This window comes from Pterocles gutturalis, unplaced genomic scaffold (genome assembly GCF_000699245.1).
Source record: "Pterocles gutturalis isolate BGI_N339 unplaced genomic scaffold, ASM69924v1 scaffold11446, whole genome shotgun sequence".
NCBI lineage: Eukaryota > Metazoa > Chordata > Aves > Pterocliformes > Pteroclidae > Pterocles > Pterocles gutturalis.
The window spans coordinates 59,477-84,360 of record NW_010100483.1 but is presented as its reverse complement, the minus strand read 5'-3'; the positions used below and the strand labels follow the sequence as shown (position 1 = coordinate 84,360).

The 24,884-nt window shown below is 36.2% G+C and overlaps 1 protein-coding gene across 2 annotated transcripts; it reads left to right on the top strand.

Annotated features, from left to right (window-relative positions):
- Positions 1–902: 902 nt before the first annotated feature.
- PVRL3 (poliovirus receptor-related 3) lies at positions 903–23,481 on the top strand. 2 transcript variants are annotated; one of them, XM_010080056.1, is made up of 5 exons: positions 903–1,303; positions 8,682–8,978; positions 10,808–10,925; positions 13,864–14,015; positions 22,589–23,481. In XM_010080056.1, exons 2-5 carry the CDS (start codon positions 8,702–8,704, stop codon positions 23,179–23,181), a joined length of 1,140 nt encoding a protein of 379 aa, XP_010078358.1. In that variant the 5' UTR covers positions 903–1,303; positions 8,682–8,701; the 3' UTR covers positions 23,182–23,481. The 2 variants fall into 2 exon arrangements, with proteins under 2 accessions (XP_010078358.1, XP_010078351.1); XM_010080049.1 differs by lacking the exon at positions 903–1,303 and having other exon boundaries at positions 8,537–8,978.
- The last annotated feature ends 1,403 nt before the right edge of the window (positions 23,482–24,884 follow it).

Genomic DNA, 24,884 nt, shown 5'->3' with positions numbered 1-24,884 from the left:
TGAATGAAGGATTGAATGTTGCTGGAGCATCTGTTTGGCAAAAGAGACTGTGAACCTGTAGTTTAATGAACTGCTTTGTCTTGGTGGATTTCCTTTCTTGAAAGGAGGTAGTGTAAAATGCTAAGCTCAGAATGCAGTTGCTACTGTGGAAAGTGTTTTAGGTATTAAACAGAAATAAATACATTGGATCTTAAGCAAACACTGCGTATACCTACTTTTGCATATTTACTGTGTTAATACAGAGGGAAGATGTAGTGTGAAGACATCGTGGTACAGTATAGCAGAAAGATTGTATGTGTATGATGGTATATACCTTTATTGGAAACTACGATACCGAAGCTAAAACTGAATTCTTAGATTGACTGTCACTGTTAAGATGGAGCTGTTTGTGGAGTATGAGGGGTTTTCTTGTTGTTTGTTGGTTTTTTTTAATTGCTGCTTTGCTTTTTAAGCAGATATTGGTATAGTAAGTGGTGTAAGTTTCACTTATTAATTTCTCCTTGAATTATCTTTATTAGGAGTCTTATCTTTTGAAAGTAGGAATGAGTGCTGTAATTTAACTTAATTTTTTTACCTGATGCTCTGGATCAGTAATCAGACTGCTGAAGTAGCATGTCTGATTACTATTTTTTGCAGTAAATCTGAATACATGCAATGCTCGTATCTAGTTAAATTCCCAAAAGACTGATATACCAGTTACACAATTATCATGTAATTATTACAGAAAGTTGTGTATTAGTGATAGTATTCTCTGAAGAATGATTGATCTACACTTAGTTGTGATGTTTCTGCTTAAAGCATGCTTTTGTAATGTTTCCACACAGTTGTGAATCAGCTATAATGTGATTACTTAGAAGGTAGGAATTCTCTTTGAAAAAGGCAAGCTAATTACTGAAGAAAGCTTAATGTGAAGACATAAGTCGTAAACTTCTTTTATACCAACTAACAATTGCTTTGTTTTTAGGTGCCTTAGCTGGACCAATTGTTGATCCACATGTGACAGCAGTTTGGGGGAAGAAGGTTGCACTGAAATGCATAATTGATGTAAATGAAACAATAGCACAAGTTTCTTGGGAGAAGATAAATGGTAAAAGTTCACAGACTATTGCTGTTCATCATCCTGAATATGGAATATCTGTTCAAGGAGAATACCAAGGAAGAGTGTCATTTAAAAACTACTCACTTACTGATGCAACAATCATCTTAAAAAATGTAAGCTTTTCCGATGCAGGAGAATATATTTGCAAGGCAGTTACATTCCCACTTGGAAATACACAGTCATCAACAACTGTAACAGTACTAGGTAAGTCGACTTCTTCATGAAAGGAGGTAAAATTAATAGCATAAACCTGTTGGTGAAATTCTGCAGACTTATTAATACATTGTCTTTTACCTTTTAACCCAATGAGAACACAAAAAATGTCTTTGCCAGTGTATGTCTTGGTATTCTTACTAACTTCATTGAGGAGGATTCTTCTGGTTCTTGCTTCTTTAGAACTTGCTCGTTGATTGTCCAGATATTAAAAATAAGCAGTTCCTATTTAGGCATTGTGCTTATCTAAACATTTGGACAGTGTTTGAGGACTTAGACCTGGCAATGCTGATATTAGCGATCTCTGTGTGTATGTGTGTGCTGAGAAGCTGCCAAATAGAGCTTTAGCTACCACCTTCCCTAAATTCTCTCATACATGTGTTGCTAATATGGTAAGTTAATGTGGCTGCTTGAGGCTGTTGATGTAGTGTTCTTTCCACAGTATAAATGTGGATCAAAACTGCCTCGACTACCACTGGGAGTTGTGGGAAGAAAGAGCCCTTGACTGGTTGTGGGTAGTCCATAATGTGAAGTGTATAGAAACTCAGTTTTCCACATTTTTGTTTATCTTGTTGAGTGATCAGTATTGCTGTCATAAAGGCCTAGTACTGAAGCATTGGTAGACTTATGAGGTAAAATGGTTACTCTATCCTGAAACTTGAAAAGCTATTGACTTGCCCTCTCGTTATAGTATTATAGCTTCTTATAATGAAGTTACTTCTGTATCCAGTGCAAGTAGTGAAGTGATATTTTCTACAGCTGAGGTGGTCCTCAATTACTCTACTTTTGTAAACAAATGTGCTTTTTAGGATCATCTTGGTCTTTGATCTCTGCTTTCCGCTGTAGTAGAGTACTACGAGATTAATCAAATGGCTGTAGCACAGTAGGTAAACTGATTTTCACCACAAGGTGGGGCAAAATAAATGCATCAAAGCAAGTGGCTTAATCCAATTTGAAACAAGTAACTTAATCAAAGAAGTTCTATGTAATATATAGAGCATGTAGCTTTATAGCTCTCTTTCACCTGTCTTCTGTCTGTACTACAATTGGCTGTTGCAGCAGTCTTTTGACTTCAAGTTTCAGCTATTCTGCTTTATCAACATACAGTGGGAGGTTCTTATTGCTTTCCCTCATCTTTGCTAGTCAATCCCTATTTCTAAGGTGTTTTTTTTTTCAGATCACATTAGTAGTTGTGTCCATTTTGGCCTTCAAATTTTAGGTTTATGGAGAACACAAGGAGGAAATGTGTGTCATTGTGTATTATTCTACATCTTCTATTACTGAAAATGTAGAAGGACTGCAATGTGCTTAATATATAATCAAAAATTGCAGTTGGGAAAGGTAGAAAAGTATTAGGCATACAGTGGTCCTGATCATAGGATTTTTTTAATAGTTGATGATGTAAGTGGATGCTGATAGTTGTAAGCCTCTCAGTAACTTGGTACTAACCTCTGAATTGCAAACCCAACTACTACTTGCAAAGATGCCTTTCTGTCCTAGTTAGCAGTTGCTTGCCTTGTATGTGCAGCTGGGTAGCCAGCCTGCTGTTGGACCTACCTATATATTCTCTGGGCTCAGCAGAGCATTTTCTGACCTTCTGAAAACTTTTTGGTATACTGACATCTAGACTTATACGGTAAAAATACTGGGGAAGTAATGGTTTTCAGAATATGCATGTAACTGAATGCCTTTGAGCTTTACTTCCTGAGCTCAGCAGAGTCTTAAGGCATGGAATAGCTCCAATCAAAATTTAAAACCAGATGTAACTTGATCAGCTTTATCTTGACTGTCTTCTCCCACTGTTCTAAAATCTCTTCCTTAAGTGAGGAGAGAAGTTCATGTCATGGGGCTGAAACTGTTTCCAGTCCAAGCAGCATTGCCTTTTCTCCTAATCCTTTTCTGTTCCTATTTAGAAAATAATTAATTTTCTTCCTACATGTCATGTACATACTTAGTTTAATCATGTAGTAGATGCTTTTACACTGTAAGGCAGACACTGAGGATAAATGGAGGAAAAAATAACTACAGGATAAAATATTCTATATTTTGACACAGTATGCTGATCTCTTAAGACCATATTTAGAACCTCTGTCTTATGCTATTTAAGCTTAACAGACTTGCCATGTTTGACTTTGCTCACTCCTCGTTTGCTTCACTTAGCGCATCCTGTTGTTTTAAGGAAATGCACTGTAAAAGAAGACGCTAAAACAGTGAAAATATGAAAATGCTCTCTGGGTCAAACAGGTGTATTGGTCTTGTCTAAAACAAACTTCCGTTCTTCAAACTTACCTTGTTAAAGTAGGCAAAAGAATTGTATGTCAAGCTGTTCCTTTCCCCACATGCTGACTAAACTGGTCGAAATTACGTTTAAAGGCAGAAGAAACATTGTGTGACAGGGTAATTTGCAAAGCTAACATAATTTTATGTTACAACCTTGAATGCTGTACATGACTATTTTAAGTACTTGGTTTGGTTTGAGTCTTAACTGTCTTACTAAGCTAGATTTCTCAGCATGCGTATTGATAAAGTAGATTTTCTTCTGCACACTAGCTCTTACCAATGCTACAGGCGAAGAATGAGCTGCATGTCTGAGAATGGCAAAGGTAGATGTAGGTCTGTCAGAAGGAGTAGATTCTGGACACACTAATGTAGAAGTTCTCACAATAAGGAATTAAAGGAAGGTGCATAAGTATCAAGCAGATAAATTAGTTATCTGCTTGTTTTCTGAAGGGGGCATACAAGAAAGTTTGAGAGGGACTTTTTAAAAGGGCATGCAGTGATAGGACAAGAGGTGGTGGCTTTAAACTGAAAGAGGGTAGATTTAGATTAGATATTAGGAAGAAATTTTTTCCTGTGAGGGTGGTGAGACACTGGAACAGGTTGCCCAGGGAAGCTGTGGATGCTCCATCCCTGGAGGTGTTCAAGGCCAGGTTGGATGGGGCTTTGAGCAACCTGGGCTAGTGGAGGGTGTCCCTGCTCGTGGCAGGGGGGGTGAAACTCAATCTTTAACATCCATTCAAACTCACACAGTTCTATGGTTCTAGTAAATTGACTGATCTTAAAAATAAAAAACAGCACCCAAAAACCCCCAAAACAAAACAACAACAAAACCCAAAAACCCCAAAGTCAGTAGTAAAGGATTAATTAGTGGGCAGAATAAGTTACACAGAAATATAAGACTGCTGGTTTTGAGGGGAGAGAAAATAAAAAGTAAAAATACTATTTTGGAAAGAAGCTATTCAAGTAAATGTCAATTGTGATGAAGAAGGGGCTGACAATTCCCAGTGTCATGCTGTTGCCAAGGAATTAGTGAATTTAGTGGTAAGTGGAAATAATACTGTTTGTGTTGTAATCATGCCAGTTTCGTCCAGACCTCCTGTGCACAGTGGCAGAAGAAAATTGTTTTTAAAACTAAAAGAAGCAGTTGAAAAAGGTTTATGAATTACTTAAAACCAAGAAGAAACTTTGAGGCCTCGAAACTTAATGCAATAGGATCTCAAGCTCTTTCTTTTCTGGATGCTTTGTTATGTTGCTTTTCCGTAAAGTAGTGTGAGGGCGTGAGCAGTAAAAGATCTTATTGTTCCTGTGAGTGTAAGATGAAGCCTAGAGTAAGTAGGGTTAAATTAGATAGCGGTCTTGAGTCGGTAAAAGGGCTAGCACAGATGTGCAAATTAGTTGAGAGTTCCTAAACAGCTGCCCATCCAGCACTTCAACCACCTTTTCTTGTAACTCAAATGTAGTTTATGATGTAATGTTTCTTTGGATTTGTATGGTTATTCTCCTGGAGATACCAGAGTGAGATGATCCATGCATGTGACCTTTTGATGTGCTGACTAAATGGACAGAAGTTACCTAGTCTGCTAATTATTTAAAGGGGACTGGGGAAACTGCTACTGTCCTTGAACTCTTACACTGTTGAAGCAGGTCCCTTCTGCTTTTGGATCTTTGTGGGATTGATGACTTGGTGGCTTCCTTTCCCACACTAAGCAATGTCACCATCATCTTGTTCATTTGACCTGAATAGAGCATAATGTTTCTGGTGAATGGGTGAAGCAGCTTCTCTAATGCTCTCCCAGCCTCCTTCATGTGTCCTCCACCACCACCACTGTGAGCAATGAAAGTCTGTAGGGCATGCTTCAGTATGATTCACATGGCACACTGGTTCTGGCACAAAAGAGGACTGCTACAAGGGTCTGTACATAGAAGTTACACTTTCAAAAAAAAAAAGCCAACCAAAAACCCTCAAAATCACACACTTTGGGTAATCTTTTTTCCAAATTGAAAGATGTGAAAGTGTTCCCCAATGTTAGGTGTCAATGACCCCTTGTAATTAGTAATTCATTCACAAGATATTTATCTTAGTCCATGAGTGAAACAGCTGGAAAGGTGGTAGAATGAGTAGCTGGGTTCTGCTGGTTTTGCTTCAGTTGCTAGGACAAAGTAATCGTGAAGGCTAGACTATAGAAAGAAGTATCATAACAGCAGTTGCTTTCCACTTTTTAGTATGTGGCTATTTGGTTATCTTGTTGGTGTGTAGTCCAAAAATCATGACTTATGGGAAGATGTGACAACAGAAGTCTAACCATTTGTGAAGTAGACAAAACCTGAAGCTCCAAAACACATTGTACTGGGAATAAGTGTATTTTATGAAGTTGAGTAGTTTTGAATAGTTCAGCTTTGTGTCTTTCTGACAAGCGTAAAACTAAGAGTTACACAGTGAAATGAAACTGAGCAATCTCACAAATTTCAGATATGACTTGAAAGCCAAGTACACTTTTTTCCTAATAATGATAATCTTAGAAACTGGGCTTTTTAAATGAGTGTGTATCCAGTTCTGTGGCTGCTGTCACTTAATACTTGAAGACATTTCTTCTAAAAACATGGTAAGTGAAGCAGCATAATGAGTAGTCTGCTTTAGGTCTAGAGATCTCTGCCACCTTAGTTGAGACCTCTTGTTGACTTGCATATCCCTTCACAAAGATGTAGAGGAAAAATTTTGGAGTTGTGTACTCATTTTTTTTAGAATCACAGAATGGTTTGGGTTGGAAGGGACCTTAAAGATCATCGAGTTCCAACCCCCCTGCCATGGGCAGGGACATCTTCCACTAGACCAGGTTGCTCAAAGCCTCATCCAGCCTGGCCTTGAACACCCCTAGGGGTGAGGAAAATTCAAAGGAATATAAAATATGAAACTATTTCCAGCTGAAATTATTTGGGTATTTAAGTTCTGGCATGAAAAGCTAATCACAGCTGCTAATTTAATTGATTTCACTGTGATGGATATCTGAGGGGGCGGGATACAGCAAAAGTTAGTCTTTTTATGGTTCTAAGACACTAAATGTAAATTTGGGTGTTTACTTCTGCATTTCAGTAATTGTACAGAAACTATTTAAAAGGCTTGTGCTAGTGATTTGGGGAGAACAAGGCAGTAATGTTTATGTTAAATTGGGAAAACAAATTGTGTGTCAAACAACAAAGCTATATAATGTCAAATTCTCTGTACTAGGTTTAAAAGGCTTTTTTTCAGATGATAGAAGACTCCATATGTACATGAGTTCAAATTAAGCTTATTGCAGAAAGCTTTAGTTGATCCTAGTGTTGGAAAGCAGGGAATCAAATTTTGAATGAAGCTCTGTTAGAGATGTTTCAGGTCTAGAAGAGAGAATGCAGGACTTGGCAGAAACACCCTGCTGTTGGTTTGTTTACTGTAGGGTCACTAAAAAAAAATCAGGGGGTAGGCATTCAAAAAAACCAAATAATCCACTCTCAGTATCCACCCAAACAAGCAATCCTCAGTTTGGTAATGAGGTATATTATTTAAGCACTTCTAAGCATACAACAGAAAATATTTTTTTTTTAAGTTATCAGTTTAGTAGTTGCCTTTGCTTTTAATGTAGTTGAGCAAATAATAAACTGCCTTCTTCAGACATAAGCAGTGTTTGAGCAGAAAACAATCAAAAGTGATTGTGGTGCTGAATTCACTCAAGCTGAAAATGCTTGTTGCCCAGTTATCTCTTGAAAATATAGGTAGCTGGAGAAGTATCTTGCCAGGTATTGTGAACTCTGCTCTATTTAATTTCAAGGTATGTGGGTCAGCTTCAAATTCTTCGAAAGAAATTCAGTGAATTAAACTTCTCCTTATAGGATAATGAAAGACACAGAAGTTGAGAGAGTTATCTCTGCTTTGCGATTAGTGAGGGCCTGGTCCACTGAGGTGGATTCTGAAGCACTATGGTGTGTAGTGATGACTTGACTTAGAGGGCTCCAACAGTATCATTAGATCAAAAGACAAGTATTATATAATAGGCCAGTACGCTACTGGGAAACGATCTTCTAGTATTGATGATGGAAATGGGCCTTCCTGGAAAGCAAAAATCTTGTTTTTTATCTGAAGCACCAGATGTTATTTCTAACTTAGGGTGCTACGGGTTGATATCTTGTACAGGGCTGAAACAGATTTCTTAAATAAGAAGGAAATTATTTTTTAAAAGCTTTTCAGTCTGTGGCCCTCAACAGTAGACTTGTACATCAGGAACTCCATTTTAGAAGAAAGTGTGTTCTCTAAGCCTCTGAAATTTTGGAGTGAGCTATGGGTTTACAAGGTCATCAGATCCTTCCCCGTGCAAATTTATTGAGTCTTAGACGTAGTATTGAGTTCAAATTTTTTACTTCTGTTGGGATTCATTCACAAGAATATATGAAGACAAGTTTATTTATACACAAACAATTTATATAAAAGCATATACAAAGTTTATATCAAATTATGATTACTTGTGTGTACATATTAGATTTTATATATATGTATATATAATAAAAATATTTTTTAGGGGTTGACTGTCCTTTTTAGCATGAAATCAATTTGTATGGTTGTACTGATCAACTTAAAGCTTAACCTCTTAATTTCAGGTGTTAAAACACTGTATTAAGTTAGTTTCAAAATGACGCAAACTGACAGTATAGATTAATACTTTAATTGTACTGCTTGCAAGTGCAGTGGAATCTAAACTTTTTTTAAAAATCATGGTATAACTTCAACCTAATATATGTTAAGCTGTCTGTTGTCAGACACTGCAACTGGGGCACTGTGGTTGCTGTTTTGAACCTGACCATGTTGGAATTCCCTGTCAATGCATTAAATGTAGTGAATGGGCAACATTAGACTTAAGTGAGTGGACAAATGTGAGCAGTATCAGCAGACAAAAACTTTGTGGAGCTACCACCGCTGATATATGACATGATCTTATTTTTAGGATGTCTGATCAGCATGAGCTTTTGCAAATGGATTAGACCTTGTCTAACTCTTACATACCAGTAGTTTCAAAGATGTGGAGTCTGTCTTGTTTAAATTTACTTTTTTTTCCCTCCCTAGTTGAACCTGTTGTGAGCTTAATGAAAGGACCAAACCCTCTAATAGATGGTGCAAATAGAACAGTAGCAGCCACTTGTACAGCAGCCACTGGAAAACCTGCTGCAGAGATTGACTGGGAAGGAGGACTTGGTGAAATGGAATCCAGCTCTACTTTGTTTCCAAATGAAACTGTGACAGTTGTAAGTCAGTATATGATTGTCCCAACACGATTTGCAAGAGGAAGACGTATAACTTGTGTTGTGAGGCACCCTGCTTTGGAAAAAGAGATAAGATACCCTCAAGTCTTGGACATACAGTGTAAGTGTTCTGTAAAGTATTTACTACTTGGTATATATCTTATAACTACCGTCTTTATTGGTGTTTACCTTCCATTGTCAGGAGATGAGCACTTACTGCTTCAGGGAAAAAAATGGAAATTAAAACTGTATAGAAAAGCGTGTGAAAAGAGGTAGGTCAGACAGGAGCAGAAATCTAGGGTCTCTGTATTTAAAAAAAAAAACCACCACACCAAAACACAAAACAATCTAGTCACAAAGCTGCAATACCATTGTGTTTCTACAGTTTGTTTTAGATACTGGCTCATGGGTAAACATTATTATTCATTTTTACATTTAACATTGAAAGGATTACAGACAAAATAACAAACTCAGTTGATCTGTAAACTGTTTATAGTGCATTACAGTTTTAGCAGTATTAAAGAATTCTGATTAAGATTCATGTTTGAGATGACAAGTTGAAAGTAGGTCTTATTGGGGGCCAGTAAGTTATTTTCAAATTACTCGCTAAGCTTTTTCCACTCTAATTTATATAAGGGAACAAGAACATAATGTATCTGTTCCTAACGTTTGTTATTCAGCTTCAGCTTGCTCATACCTGTACCAGGCTTGTATTAAAAAAAAAAAAATTGTGGCTTTAAAACACATCAATAGTAAGTGAGATGGCTTATGATGCTGCTCAGCTAAAACCAGGTGAGACCAATGAGCTTTAGGCATGTGATCTATTTTTATTTGGACAATGCATATGTGACCAGAATGAGCTATTCTCAAGTTCTTCCTTTGATATCCTGTATCAGGTGTGTCCTGCTTTAAAGTTTCTAAATCGTAGAAGTCTGTCAATTCAATTATAAATGTAGTGGCTAGAAAAAGTGAGCTTTGCTGTTTTGGTTTGACTAGATTCTCTTGTGGGTTTTCTTTTGTCCTTTTTTGGTAAAGAATCGCTTATTTGGCCATAAAATAGTGATTAATACTGGTTTATTTTGCCAGTGTTGAAGGGAAGTTCTAGATTGACTTGTCATTGATACAGAAATGGAGGATGACTTATTCCCATTATTGTCTTAAGCTGTGAATAAGAGAATGAAGTTCCATATCTGAAGTAAAATGAGGTCTTAAACTTAGTTTTATCTGAAATCAGTGCTAAGGCATGTTTCAGAACTTCTGAAAAAATTGTATAGTAAGCAACACGGCAGCAGGTGAGAAGCACAGATTTTAAGTTTGTGTTCTCTAGTCTTCCTTTAGTCTTCCCATATGCTTACAGCTTTTGCAACTACTACCTTATACCAAATCATACTGATTCTTCTGTTCTCTGGGTTCTGAATATTTCAGCTAGGTCTTTCTGGTTTATCTGAAGTGTCCTCCTTGCTCTTTAGAGCCATAACAACATAATTCCACATTATGATGTCAGTGTATAACTGTTAACCTTTTTAACTGGCATCTGTGAACTTTTTGATGATTTCCTAATTACCTGCTTGTCAAAATGCTGTTTCTGATCCTTTGCTGTATCTTGTTAGTGAGAAATGGCTCTAAATTACCATTCCTCACTTCCAAAAAATGGTAAATGGTTCTTCTGAAGTCCTTTCACTTCCCCGAAGTGCTGTATGTTTGCTGAAAGCACACAGTGGGACAGTTGGATTGATTAAAACAAGTTACTGTCTGTGACCTGATCCACTGCTGCATAGTGTGCTGTAGCTTGGAGCTGTGTTGGTATTGTGTATTTTGTTGTTGTTTTTTAAATGAAAAACAAACAAACCCCAGTAAAACAACACCTTCTGTTTCACTGAGCTGACCATTACACACAGTTTTTGTTTACAGAAAATATTGTGATTGATAGGTTAAATCTTTTTTTGTCAGATGCCCCAGAAGTTTCAGTAACTGGCTATGATGGAAACTGGTTCATTGGAAGAGAGAATGTTCAGCTCAGATGTAATGCTGATGCAAATCCATTACCTATGGAATTTATGTGGACCAGGTAAATATTTATAAAAAGGGCCTTGCCACATGATGGAAGTGGTATAATCTCTTGGCTTATAGTAAACATCTGTTTTGAAAACAGAGTATATGACTTGTATTGGGTTGTAATGGTATTAAACAGCCTAAGAGGATATAAGATGTGTGTATGTATGAATATGGATGAGTGGATGTCTTGTAAATTTACAAGCCTGAACAGTCTGTCATTACTCAGGATAAAATCTTTTGTAGTTACACAGTTTAGTCTACTTTATTAAGTATGTTGCAATATATAGAGCAAAGCGCACTAAATCTAGTAGGGATCCAAATATTACTTCATTAGTTCTGTTTTATTATTACTTAAAGTAGATTGTAAGCACTTGAACAGACTTTTCTATATCTGCATTTTAAAATCTGGAAATTAGAGTTGAGATGGAAAATACTGCTTACTGAATTACTGAATTTGTCATGTTTTTCAAAAGTGCTCAGGTAGTTGCCGAGGCAGATGAATGCAGTATTTTGCATAATAATAGAAACCAGGTCTTGAACATGACTCTAGTGGAAAGAAAAAAGAAAAAAAAAGGAAAAAAAAAACCAAAACAAAAAAAAAAAAACACAAACCAAAACACCAGCATTTCTTACATAACAGCCTCGTTTATGGATTGGGTGGGCTCTATTCAAATTTACTGCTTTGCTGTTGCGGCCATGGATGTACTTTGGGCAAGAGACAGAGGAAGACAGTAAAAGCAAGCATAGATCAAAAATCTGTCCTGTGAAGAAGAAAAAAAATTGAATACATGCAGCTATTTTCAATTAATTTGTTGCCTGTAGAAACAAAGGATAACTTTCCTAAGGACAGCGTACATTTATATGTAGCTATGTTACAGTGGTTCTCTTGGTGAAATCACAGGAATATTTACTGTTGTGAAGCTGTAATCCATTTCCCTACCTTCTCAATGGTAGATGTAATTTAGAATGTAGGAATGATAGTCATAATGTGGTTTGAAAATGTTGTATTGATAACTTTGGAATTGTTTGATGGCAGCTTCACAGGAAAAGAAAACATAACTATAACTGTCTCAATCCTAAAAGCAGCCATTGAAATCTTAAGTCAGTATTGCAGCTAACTAGTCAGAATGGCATGGCTACACTACAGTAGGCTTAATAAAAATGTGTGTTTTACCTATGTCCTTCAGCAGGCTACCATCCCCATCCCATGCTTAGCTCAAATTCAGTGTGATGAAAGATTTCAACACACACAAATTCCTGTGTTTAAAACAGCAGTACTGCTTGTTACTTCAGATGACATGGGTTCTCAGTTCTGTGTTGAATTAGATGTATCTAAGAACTAATCAATACAACCTCTATTTCCAATTCCATAATAAATATACATATTCAAATTTAAATATAAAAATTGAAAGCACTTCAGGCTTCAGAGGTCACTTTGAAACTTCCTAAGGTTAAAAATGAATGAACTTTTTTTTAAAAAAGCTTAATTTTCTGTAATACAACTAGTGGACCTTTTTGTTTAAGCAACAACAAAACCTATCCAAGAAGCTGTAATACTGGTGAATGAGGAACTTCATGGGGTGGTGGGGGGGTGATTCTATGCAAAAGGAGGATAGCTTGGGTGTTTAAGCAAATGGAAACTAGCTGGACTAAAATGGTGTGCTTTCTTACCGGTTTCAAATTGTAATCGCTTCAAGAACTGCCACACCAAAAAATCTTTATCCCTTGGAAGCAAAGGTGAGATTGTATTTGCTAGGATAGTAGTATTTTAATGGTCAATAATACTTTAAAATGTTGCACGTATGATAACTTTATTAGAATAGAGCTTTCAAACCAGTTGACTATTTTGTAATGTTTTTTGAAATAAATACTTCTGGTTCTATGAATTATTAAGTACATGCTTAATCTCTTTTTATCAACTATATATGGCTTAAGCAATTCTGGGTGATAATCATTGTCAGCAAAGCAATGGGAACGTTGTCTTGAATCTTTACTGAATCTTGTCTTTACCGTTGACTGTGGGGTTTTGGCTTTTTCCATTTTAATACCTGTTTTAAAATGTCTGCAGTGGCTTTTTTGTTCCATACCACTTACAAAATCATACTTGCTAAGTGCTTCCAAGATACTGAGACCTGGTGACCACATCTGAATATTGACTTAGTCCTGCTTAGCTGTTAATAGGTACTTAGGTAAAAGCAAAATGGGATGCAGTCCCATGAAATTACTCAGGTGCTTAATGGGCAGTTGGCAACTCTGTTAAAATAGTTCCAGTGCCTCTGCGCTTTCCCCTTTCTCTGTGTTTACACAGTTGTTACTGCAGTAACATTCAGAATACTACAGGGAAATGATCGATTTGGAAAAGCCAGCTGATTGGAAACAATTGTTATATCTATTGTTTCCCTAAGTGTATCACCAAGCACCAATTTTGGTTTCAGTGCTGTAATTTAGTTGGTAAAGTGATGGAGGGTGAGAAAAGGCAGGGTGAGAGGGAAGAAACTGCTTGAACTCTTACTCGGAAGTCGTAGACAAAATGTCCTGTAAATTAAGCATGTACTGACAGAAATATTTATTGTGATAGCTCAACTGGATACAAAAGAACAGGCAGATAATCCTGACAGCAGTATAAGTGCATCTCAGTTTGACTGTTAGTTTTTAGAGCTTGAGTTGGATTGTTCCTCCAAGTTCTTTTGAGATAATGTTTTCTTGGTTGTAGTAGTGTTCATTTGTAGGCAGCTTGCTAGTGTTAGCAGATTTGACATTTAAAGGACTTGGCACAGAAATTAAATACTAAATGTTCAGGTGGACACTGAGAATATCCAATTAAAGCCCCCTGATAATGTCAGAGCACAGTGAAAAGTTCACTCTCCAGACTATTGCAAATATTATTTTAAAGTAGTTCTATTTAAGCTTTAGTTGCAAAGATTCACAGTTGAAACAAATTTTTGTTTTAGGTTGGATGGACAATGGCCTGAAGGACTGTTATCTGTCAACAATACTCTGCAGTTCAGCAGCCCATTGACTTATAACTACACTGGGACTTACATCTGCAAGGTGACTAATGCACTTGGTCAGAGAAGTGATCAGAAGACTGTCTACATATTAGGTAAGTCTTACTTCTCAGGAAAGACAATATGTTAACTTGGGATTTTTTTGGGTCAATAGTTGAAATAGCAAACTGAAGAGCTAGTCGATGCATAAAATATTTACACTTTCTAATTGTGTGAAAAGCTATGGAAAGTACGGATTTGAGAGCTACAGTAAAAATGAAATTAGACTGTCTCCTCAATAACAGCAACATACAGTGGAAATCCTTAAGGTTGAGGGAGTTCCCATAGTGCTTCTGAGATTACTACCTTCTCTTGGTACATGAACTTTTGGGGTTTTTTTTAGTGTTAACCTGTGTTAGGGCAAGACACATTGACTGCAATGAACAGTACCTTGTCTGTAATACATTGAAAAGACATGTTAGTGGGAGGGGAACAATTACATTTGGAAAAGTCAAAGATGCTCTGCTTTAGGAAAGTTAGGGCTACGTTCTGAATGTGTGTTGTACGCCAGTTACTACTTGTCTTTTTTTTCTCAGGACCTTGTGTCTATTAACACAATGTAATGAATGTTTTACTATGATGCCTTCTTTTCGAAAGAACAGCATGACTTATGTGAGTAGTGCTGTGAGAGTGTGAAAAAACTCTCCGGCTTTCCATAATGGATGTGATAAATTAGCTCATACCTAGCTTGATGAATAAGTGCCAATATATTATAATTTTTAAATGAAAATAATGCAGACATGAAAATTAAATCTTCATTCTTTTGCATGGTGTTACTGCTCTTCAGTAAGTTTCTGACATTAGTTATTCCACAATGTCAATTTGAGTGTCAGAGTGCATGTTGGCCAGTTAGAGGGTACAAACATAAATTACTTCTTCATAATAACTTAAAACTAAATATGAACACTTAAAGGTTGAGATGAGAATGAAATCTTAAGACTAAACCTGAAAGTACAGGATGTTTGAAGCCACATTTGTCACCATTCATGTTTGATAGTTATCTGCATCTTTAGGGCAAAGGATGGTGTTTCAGCCAGACTGATAACTACAAGGCAGGGCATTATGGAAAAGTAGTAAGTTCTAATTAACTGACTAGTTAATGAGCGAGTTAACTGGCAACTTCTAAATAGTTTGACAGTGGAATTATTTGTAAACAGCTTAATTATATAAAATTCTAGCTATTAAAAGATTAAGTGCTGCAAAAAATTACGAAAGTTGCTTCTGTGAGAAGTTAGTTTTGGATTCTTGGTTCTAATGCTTCCTTTTTGGAGAAGAACTCATGGCTGTGCAACAGTCTCAAAACTGTCACTAAGAAGTATCAAGTAAAAAAAATTGGAATATAATCATTAAACAGGATGAAATAGTCTCCTGGAATGTAACATTCAAATACACTTAAACTGTATTTTTGTTTTCTGAGTATAGCTCTGTTCTGAGCCCTATTTCTAACTATAAGGAGAGGGGAGGTTTTTTCCAGTCCACCACTTTTCAAGTTGTCAGGTCTGTGAATATGATCTGCTGTAAATAGAACTAATGTTTTTACCATGACTGTCATGCATGAAAATATATGGCTATAATTCGAATTATGTTTGCAACTAACAGAGTAAAATCGGCTAACTATGAAACTTTATATGATCTTTCGTAAAATGAATCAAGTTTTTGAAAAAGCAGAATACAAATACATGCTAGTTGAGATGTGGTGATAGCTTATGCTCTAGCCTATGGCAAATGCAACATAAACTAGCTTACTGGAGAGATGGTTAAGCTGCAGTAGATGGTCTTTGGTCAGGACTGATGGACAAAGCTTATGTGTATGCTGCTTGTGAGCTTTGCTCAGCAACTTTGTTGTGCTGCAGTAACTTTATTGCAAATAGCAAAACTTGGCACTCCCTAAAAACAGCTAAAACTGAATATTAGCTAGCTAGAGGTCATGCAGGGTCACAGTTCTACAAATTACGCACTATGTTCTACAAGTTTACTGTGTTGTACAAGTGAAAACAAATACTCTAGTTGACATTAATTTCAGTTTTTAAAAACTTCATGTTCATCTTGGACTGTGTAGCACAACCAACATATAAGAAAAAAACAGGTGATTTTTAGGCAACTTAGAATAAATCTGGTGCCTTATCACTACAACTAATGTTCAGACAAGTCTTGCACGTCAGTTTAACATGAAGGCAAACTTTCAGCCCTCTGCTGTACATACCTTAGAGAAGATGATACTACACTAATTAAAAGCACTGTGTATTAATTTCTAGTATATAGGAGACTTGATTAGAATGAGAGAGGTGAGGCAATCACAAAGTGTAGCACCTGTATTGTTTTCAAAAAATAATATTAAGCACATTTTATTGTAGCTCTTAACTTTTCAGTGTGACTGGCTCTTTAAATAACTGAAATGTCCTGAAAATGATGGAGGTTGGGTAAGTGATTATGATATAGCAAAAATGTCCATCTTAAATAATAGTCATTCAGTTTACAGAGGGAATATAAACTCATGTCAGGAGTACAGAAAATAAGACTGAGCAGATAACTGGTCAGATATTATCTAGTAATGGTTGACATGGAACTGCTGTACTGCAGAGCAATAATTTAATTACCTTATTTTTCTATCTTAGCTGTTTTCCACTGTATAAAACTTGGCAAAAACATAAGTGAGTATTTGAAGATGGCAGACAAAGCTGTATGGTCACACCATCTTTAAAATTTTGACTATGAAGCCAACATAGAGGATTTATGAAGCTAATGTTTCTGAAAAGTCGTGATGCTGGTAGTTGTAAAGCTTTTTCATTGCTAGAAAAAATAACTACTAAGTTGAAAAGTGTTGTAGGATTGGAGTGTAAGCTGAACAAAAATGCTTTTGGTCCTAATGTGCATTGTTAAGAAATAAAGATGTATTTTTAATAAATTCTGTTGTGCTCCTAACCTTGATGTTAATACTCTTTACGTGGAATAGAGAAATAAAAGAGAAGTAGTTGACAGAGAGTAAATGATAAATTCACCAGCTTTAGTTGCAGATGAAACATCTTTATATGGATAGGGAGATAATAAAATGGTGTTTGAAGCTCGAGAGTTTTTTTTAATGTTGGTTTTAAGGCAGATAATCTTCGCTCTTCTTACTTGTTCAGTGATTTAAAGTTCAACTTGGTGTGTTTAGTTGTCCAGCAAAAGGAAGTTATGCTCCTCATGGAGTTCAAAGCTGATCAAGTGTCATTGAGGTTCCTGACTTAGTCCTACAGCAGCAGGTTTTCCAAAATAAGCTGGCAGCTTGATATGTCAAGCACTTCATCTTGTAATATAGATTTACTCAGGTTTTTTTACACAAGGAATTGAATTTTTTCTTGGCTCTGTGTTCCCTCACCTTCATATTCCTTGCTGAGACTTCTTTCTCCGTTTGCAAGAGCGGTGACCTGCAAGACTCACCTTTAGATAGGAACATATTTGCTTCCTCTGTTACCTGTTCAAATGACTGCCTTTGGAAGAGGCAACTCTGTAAAAATTAAAGGCAGCCTTTCTTAGCCAGCAATCCTAGCAATTCTGGGAAGATGTGACTTGTAAGTGCAGTCATCTTCTTGTAGAGTGAATATTGTCAGGGTTAACTTATCAGAGGCTGATCATTATTTTTGCCTTTGTTTCTTCATATATAGATCTCTCTTCTGAGAGAGCATTGTGAATACAGGCACTCTTGTATTTTCTGAAGTACTTATTGGAATGGATATTGATAAACTACTTTTTTCTACTGTATAGAAAAGGGGCTCCCAGGATATCCTAACTGCTAACTTGCATGCTGCCTGCTATAGCAGGCTTCGAAATGTTGATGTTGTTCCTGAATATTCCTTGCGAGCTTGAGGTTATGTTAATGATAACAGTTGCGCTCTTATGTCCCAAAGAAATGCCAAAATGCTCTACTTGGTGCATGGAAATCTCAGTGCAAAACTGCAAAAGTACATTGAGCTTTGAAAATGGGTGATTGATTGAAATAAATCATTGGTTACTTCAGGCTGATTTCAAACTTTGTAGCTATCATGCTGCCAAAATTGGACAGAACAAACTGAAGATAATCTGAAGAAAAATGGCTAACTCCTATGTGGAACTTGTATATACAAGACAGCTTGGGGAGACGGGTTACACAGTGTTCTTATCCACTACTTGATTTCAGAGTGGGAATGGTTGGAGAAACAATGATAAATTTCAAAATAATTTAATCTCAGACATTCAGAAAGCCTTCTTTCATGGAAAGGCTACTTTCCTTGCTGTTATAAGGGAGTTGCAATATAAGCTTTTCAGCAGTTGAAAGAAAGGGCTGTTTTTATAATGCCCAGCTACACAGAGTTATCAACTACTTTAATTTTTAAGTACTTAGCATCTAGGGGAAATTTAGCAATAACAGTAGGTTAAGAAGCAGAGGTAAGTATGCATCTGTGCAAACATACGTGTAATACATATACAGGCAGAAGTTTTTCACTCCGTAAAAAGAAAACTGTAAAGAAAGATCTTGTAATTTGTGCAAAGCCAATTCACTTTTGGCTTATTAGTAATTGATAGCAAGTCCACGTCTTGCAGAAGGCAAAGGGATGTGGGAGTCATGTTGATCTTGAATTGTGTGGGGTTTGTGTTTTGTTTTTTAAATGGGGAGAATGAGACTTTAGTATGTTTTTTGGAACTAGACAGATTTTGACTGTATTAATACACAACAATTAGCCAAGGCACCTTCCCTTCCAAAACTTTGTTTCTGCAATACTTGAGTGACAAACTTTGGCCAAAGGAGATGGGTGCCAGTATTGAATTTTTTTCTTCCTTATTCTAGAGGTGACCGCCTTACCCTTGAAATACTTCATAGTGGGCTAAATCCAAACTGGTTTGTAGTTTAAAAATATTGTGTTCTCTAGTTGATTTTTACAATGGTGTGCTTCTTGATACCAAGACAGGACTTAACCTAAGATTGTGAAGCTAGTGATCTGGTTCAAAGGATGATCCATCCATCATTTCTGCCTATTCATCTTTGACTTTTGGCTTCTGGTTGGCTTTGAATTCCCATGGAAGCAACGATGGCTCCTGGACATTTGAACAAGGATGTACTGCAGGGGGATTGAGGCGGGGAGATGTAGTGTTTGGGGACATGAGACATATCATGTAGTTGGATGTCTCTACTAAACTTAATTGTAGATACTCATGCCCAAGGTAAGTTGTTTGTATTGCAACAGCTGGGAAAACTGTATCAAGACTAATCACTTGAGGGAAAAGTAAAAATATCAGACCTAAGCTGTTAAAAGTTTATGTAGACATTCATGGGAAATATCTGGAAAATAACAGAGAAAAACTAAGCATACTATACGAAGACTTCATTTGAAGTAAAGACCAAATCTTGCTTTTCTTAGTAGAAAACTAAGACTTTGAAACAAACTGGAAAAACTTGCCTTCTTTTTATGTATGGAGTGAGCTGATCGGTATACTCTTTCATACAGAAAATACGTGTTTGCTTTCTTCAGTTGTCTCCTATCCTATTTTAATGAGGATGGTAGCTATGTAATAGTAGAAGACATCTTTTGGGCGTCTTCACTTGTCCTCATCCTTACTACAGTGTATATGTAATAAGGATTTGAACAGGGCCCAGAACATAGTAAGAGACAAAATGGAAATCAAGATGCATTTAACCTAAAAGCAAAATTTTTTTGAATTTCTGCCAGTTTCAGCTCCCTGGCCTGCATGGATATTTTGATATGTTGTTGTGATTTGTGCAACAACACAAGCCTACATCAGTGAAAGAGATGAGAGCTGTTAAACATTGGGTCTTAAGTAAAATGTTGAAGGAAATCAGTAGGAAATTGATGCTTTTGAATAAAGTGCCTTTTTGAAACAATTAACTTAGAATCAAAATGTGTTCAATGTTTTGTGGAAAGCATTAAGAACTCATAGAAACAGGTATTGGTGATGGTGTGAAATGTTTTAATTAAACAACTTGTTGGTATGGAAGGATACAGTCTTTCATACCAACAGACAAGAGTGGCATTTTCTTAATTTGAAGATAGCATTTGAGATGTGACTTGCAAGCAAAATGTTATGGAGTAGAGGTATGGAACTCATTACATTCCTGGTCTTACTGTTGTTTTCTATTTGGGAAAATTGCTTGGTGCAGAAAGAAAAAAAAAAAACTAGTTTTATGTTCAGAATGCTCTGGGTGACATTGGGAGTTAACTTCACGTGCTCTTAATTGTGATTTGCCTTGTAAACAAGGAGGGACGACTTCAGTTTTGTCATTCTTCAACAGTAAGAGATACTGACACAAAGAAACGTGTAGATATGGTGCTTAGGGACATGGTTTAGTGAGTTAGGTGGTGTGGGTTGACGGTTGGATTTGATGATCCTTGAGGTCTTTTCCAACCTTAATGATTCTATGATTCTATGAATAGGCAGTAGCAGTATTCATGGTTATGTATTCTAGGAATACATATAAACAAACACTGAATTGATAGTATATTTGCAATGAATTTAAGATTTATATGTTAACTAGTGCTTGTAGATAATGCAGATGGACAACCTGGCAACTAGTGGATGAAAGAAGTTTCAAAGGAACAGCTTTTTGTAAAACACTTGTATTTTAATATACTAATATTAGAGTGTAATTGCCACTGTGTTTATTTCATGTATGTGATGGTTAAACTTACCAGGATGCCAATACTCCATACTTGTGAATATGTATTTTATATTGTGGATGTGGAGGATGAGACAAGATGTCAGTATCAGAGGGAAACAGATGAACAATTACAAAGCCATTTAAAAAAAAAAAAACAACCTATATGTATAGCCTAGAAGAGGATATTGTGGGTACTGTCTGAAATTGGATTTTAAGCTAACAAATCTTGTGTCTAAAGCAAATACTTTGTAAAGGAAGAGGGTTTTGGGTTTAACTTCTTGCCCTGTGGATTTGTGGGACGTGGGAACCCTGGTAAACTTAGATTCCTTAATCTCTATTTCTTTGTTAAATTATTAAACTCGCATCAGTTTTTACTAAAATCATAATCTGAATTCCTCTTGTTCATTTTGGTAGCATATCTTCCTTGTTCAGTTTTCTGTCTTCTGTCAAATTAATTTCATTTATGTATAGCTCCCTAACAAATCACCACTTTTACATAGTCAAATAATATAATTATCTGCTTTGAAAGTACATGTAAAACTTATTATGTCAAACTTAAAATGTTGCATTCAGCAGTGAGGTTCTGTCTGAAGTATGATTTGTAATGATTGTTATAAATGTGGCAATTCTGTCTAGTGTGAGAGAATTGTGTGGCGGTCTCTGAGTAGTAAAATTGTCATATTTATAAAATTTTAAAGTTATGATTTGTCAAATAACTGGAAGCTTGACAGATCTCCAGTTCTATCTATTTTACTTTTTGTGGTGGTAAATTTAGGGTGCTTCTGTAATATGGTAGTAGTAGTTCCATGAATCTTGCTTATGGGCATTTAAGTAAAAAACATGACATAATGAGCTACTTGGCTGTCTGTGTAATATAGCTTGAATCTTTTAGAGAGAATAATAACATGTTTATTGTTTGCTGTACTGACTTTAAAACTACCTTGCATTGGGCAAGGCAAAAACCTGGTTTTATTCAGTGTGGCACAGAAATAGAAACTGGAGTTGCATGTTACATTGCAATTGACTGGGATAATCTCAGGAGGCTTTTTCAGTGTCATCAGCCCATCACTTGCAACCTTATCTTCAATATAGATGCATACATCTCTAGTAGACCTAGTGAAAAAAGGAAAAAGTTGAGGGCTGGAGAAGCTTGGTATCTGTCAATCTCTTGTTTAGTTGCATAACCCAATATGAAATCAGCTGATATTTTGTATTACGGAGTGAATATGGAAATTTCTTCGTGCATGAGGGATCAAACTGTTTTTAGGAAGAATACATAGAAATATTTTTTACTTCACATGTTCCAGGTTTTTTTATTTTAAAATACTGAAAGCTCCTTGCTCAACATAAATGTTATTTTGAAATTAATACATGCCATTTTTAACTATGCTTCTTTCACTAATCCCAAGGTGAAGCCCAGTAAATTGTATTAATGCAACAAATGTTTTTGGAGAGAATACCTTAATCAATAGTTCATGTGCTGCTGACTGAGCACACAACTCATAGTTTTTCATTCTTATAGTCAGTGCCCTGAGCAATTTCTGGAGTGGGAGTTTAATGTCGAATAATTGACTCTATGGCATTATCAATTAAATTGATCCAGCATTCCTAACTGTTGACTGGAAAGATAGAGGGTTTTTCCTAATAGCATTCTTCTGTGGGGGAGGTAAATCAAATATGAACAGTGAACATCTGAGCAGAAAAGCCGCATCTCCTTACTTTGAGGAGGGCAAGATGTCTACTTAAAGATAATTTTTTTTTTCTCCCCATACTTCCTATCCTGCTGCAGCATAGCTCAAAACTAGATGTAATGAAGCTGGTTCAAAGCCTGTGGAAAGTGCAAGACTTTTTATCGTGCCATGAACTTGAGAATGAAAAACTATTCTTGTAGAACATACCCATCAACTTTGCTTTCTTATAAACCCATAACTGATTTAGCTTGCATTGACATTCTGTGCCTTTTCTGTGTCTTGTCTACTTCTTTGCTCTTTCCATTAGATCCTCCTACTACTACCACTCGACTGCCCACGGTTCCCTGGCATCCTTCGACTGATGGCATCACAGGTTTAGCAACAGAACCTAGAATAATAGATTTCCCAACATCAACCTTGCCAGCAATGCAGGAAGACACTTGGGGTACCGTCATCGGTAGTGCGGTGGGTGGGGCTCTCTTCCTCATACTGGTCAGTGTTCTGGTTGGAATTATCTGCTATAGGAGAAGACGGACGTTCCGTGGTGACTACTTTGCTAAGAACTACATTCCACCATCAGATATGCAAAAAGAGTCTCAAATAGATGTTCTTCAGTCAGATGATGTGGATTCTTACCCTGACAGTATAAAAAAAGAAATAAAGCATCCAATGAACAGCTTAATATCTAAAGATTATTTAGAAGACCCTGAAAAACCAGAGTGGAACAATATAGACAATATTAACAGGTACCAGGAACATTATGAAAGATCAATGGATTACTATGGAGGTGGAACATTGGGAATGAAGTATATGGGTAGTGAATGTTACGATGACAATGAAGAAGACTTTGTTTCTCACATAGATGGCTCAGTAATATCTCGGAGGGAGTGGTATGTGTAGTAACCACTGAAAACTAAACATGTACCTACAGTTCATTTCATTGGCTGATCACTTTAAGATTGTTTATACTTACACAAGAGGAGGAATAAACTTTTTGAAACTGATTTTTTTCTTGAAGGTTTTTATATTGTGACTTGACAAATGGAAATATTGAATCTGGCGAAAATGTATTTGAGCTGCTTTTTTTTCCCAATGGTGTACTACTGTTTAAGATTTAATGCAGAGTGCTTATATTGGTCTATGTCAGAAGTAAAAAAGGCTAAATTAAAGTTGCCATTCAAAATTGTTTAAGAATAAAAAGTGGCTGTCTTGGGTCTCAGATTTTAAAAGAAGTTTACCTAAGGCAGTGATCAAATATAATCTTTTGGGGCATTTACTTTGCAGATTAAGTGAATTACTCCACTCTAGATACCATCCATCATAAATTTAATGCTTCTGTATGGCAAATACTTTACCAATTAAAATTAGTTACAGCAAAATCAAAGCTTTATTTTTAGGTTTTTCTGCACAAAAGTGAATACCTCTTAGCATTTTAATGAGCCTTCTTGTAACTATGGACTTAAAATAAGTCATTGCACTGAAACTAACTTATGAACAAAATTTTGAGGAGTAACTGTGTAAACAGGTCAAAGGCTTGTCTTTTGAATAAGATGAAAAATTAATTTTTATAGTAATTGATCTCTAAAGCTTATGCTTATGTGTGTGTATATATACATACAGTAAGGTATTTTGTTAGGCCTGGAATTGGCAGGATGTCAAAATTCATAAACAAATACAAGACTCCTTTTGCAAGTACACAGGGTACAATTTTAGAGACTAGTTTCTGAGGCTTTGTGGGAATCTTACTATTGAATTTGAAAGCTGGAGAGCTGGACAAAACTAAGAAGAAAATTCTAATAAATTTTGAAGCTGAAGGCTAGTGCAAATTTGCTTATTTTTCCAGGTGCCAGTAAACATTAAGCATGCTAAGAGGTGTCAAAGCATTTGTTAGGGTTTTAAGACCAGAAGTTAAACAGCGGTTTTACGCTGCTTCTGAATAAGTTACAGTGCTTGCTTTGAAGAGGGTAAATAGAATTTCAGATTATTAGTAGGGAAGTGGACACTTGCATTGCTACTTCATATAGTGAAAACACTCTCGGTGATACAACTACAGAGCCTATGAAACAGGAGTTTAGATAAATTGTGCAGTCTCTGTGCCGCAGTGGATTTGTTTTCCCAGCAAATAATTGATACTGATTTGACAACTTGTTAATGTTCTTGTTCTTTAAAATGACATTGTATTCATTGTATGTAGGACATCTCATTTGACATCTGAAATAGTTCCACTTTGTCTTGAGCAGGTTCACCAAACTAATTCTGCTCATTATGTAAGGAGGAGTGAAATAACTATAGGTGAATTACAGAACAGTGATAAGTTCATAATTAGAATAGTAGATCCTTTGAAGTGCCATTTTTAAGTGTTTAGCTCAAGAAAATGGAGCTGTTATGGCCATTAGAATTTGAAACCTGAAAAGGGAAAAATCTCTGCTACCTTTAAAATGAAATAGGCTGCATAATTATGGCTGCTTCTTGAGCATTCATGCTGGAAATTCTTTTCTGTCCTCATGATCTTTGGTAGCTTGCAGCATTTAGAGCTTCACAAAAATAGTTGTATTGAGCTTTGTAGACAATACACTGTGATTGCATATGACTGCATGTCTTTA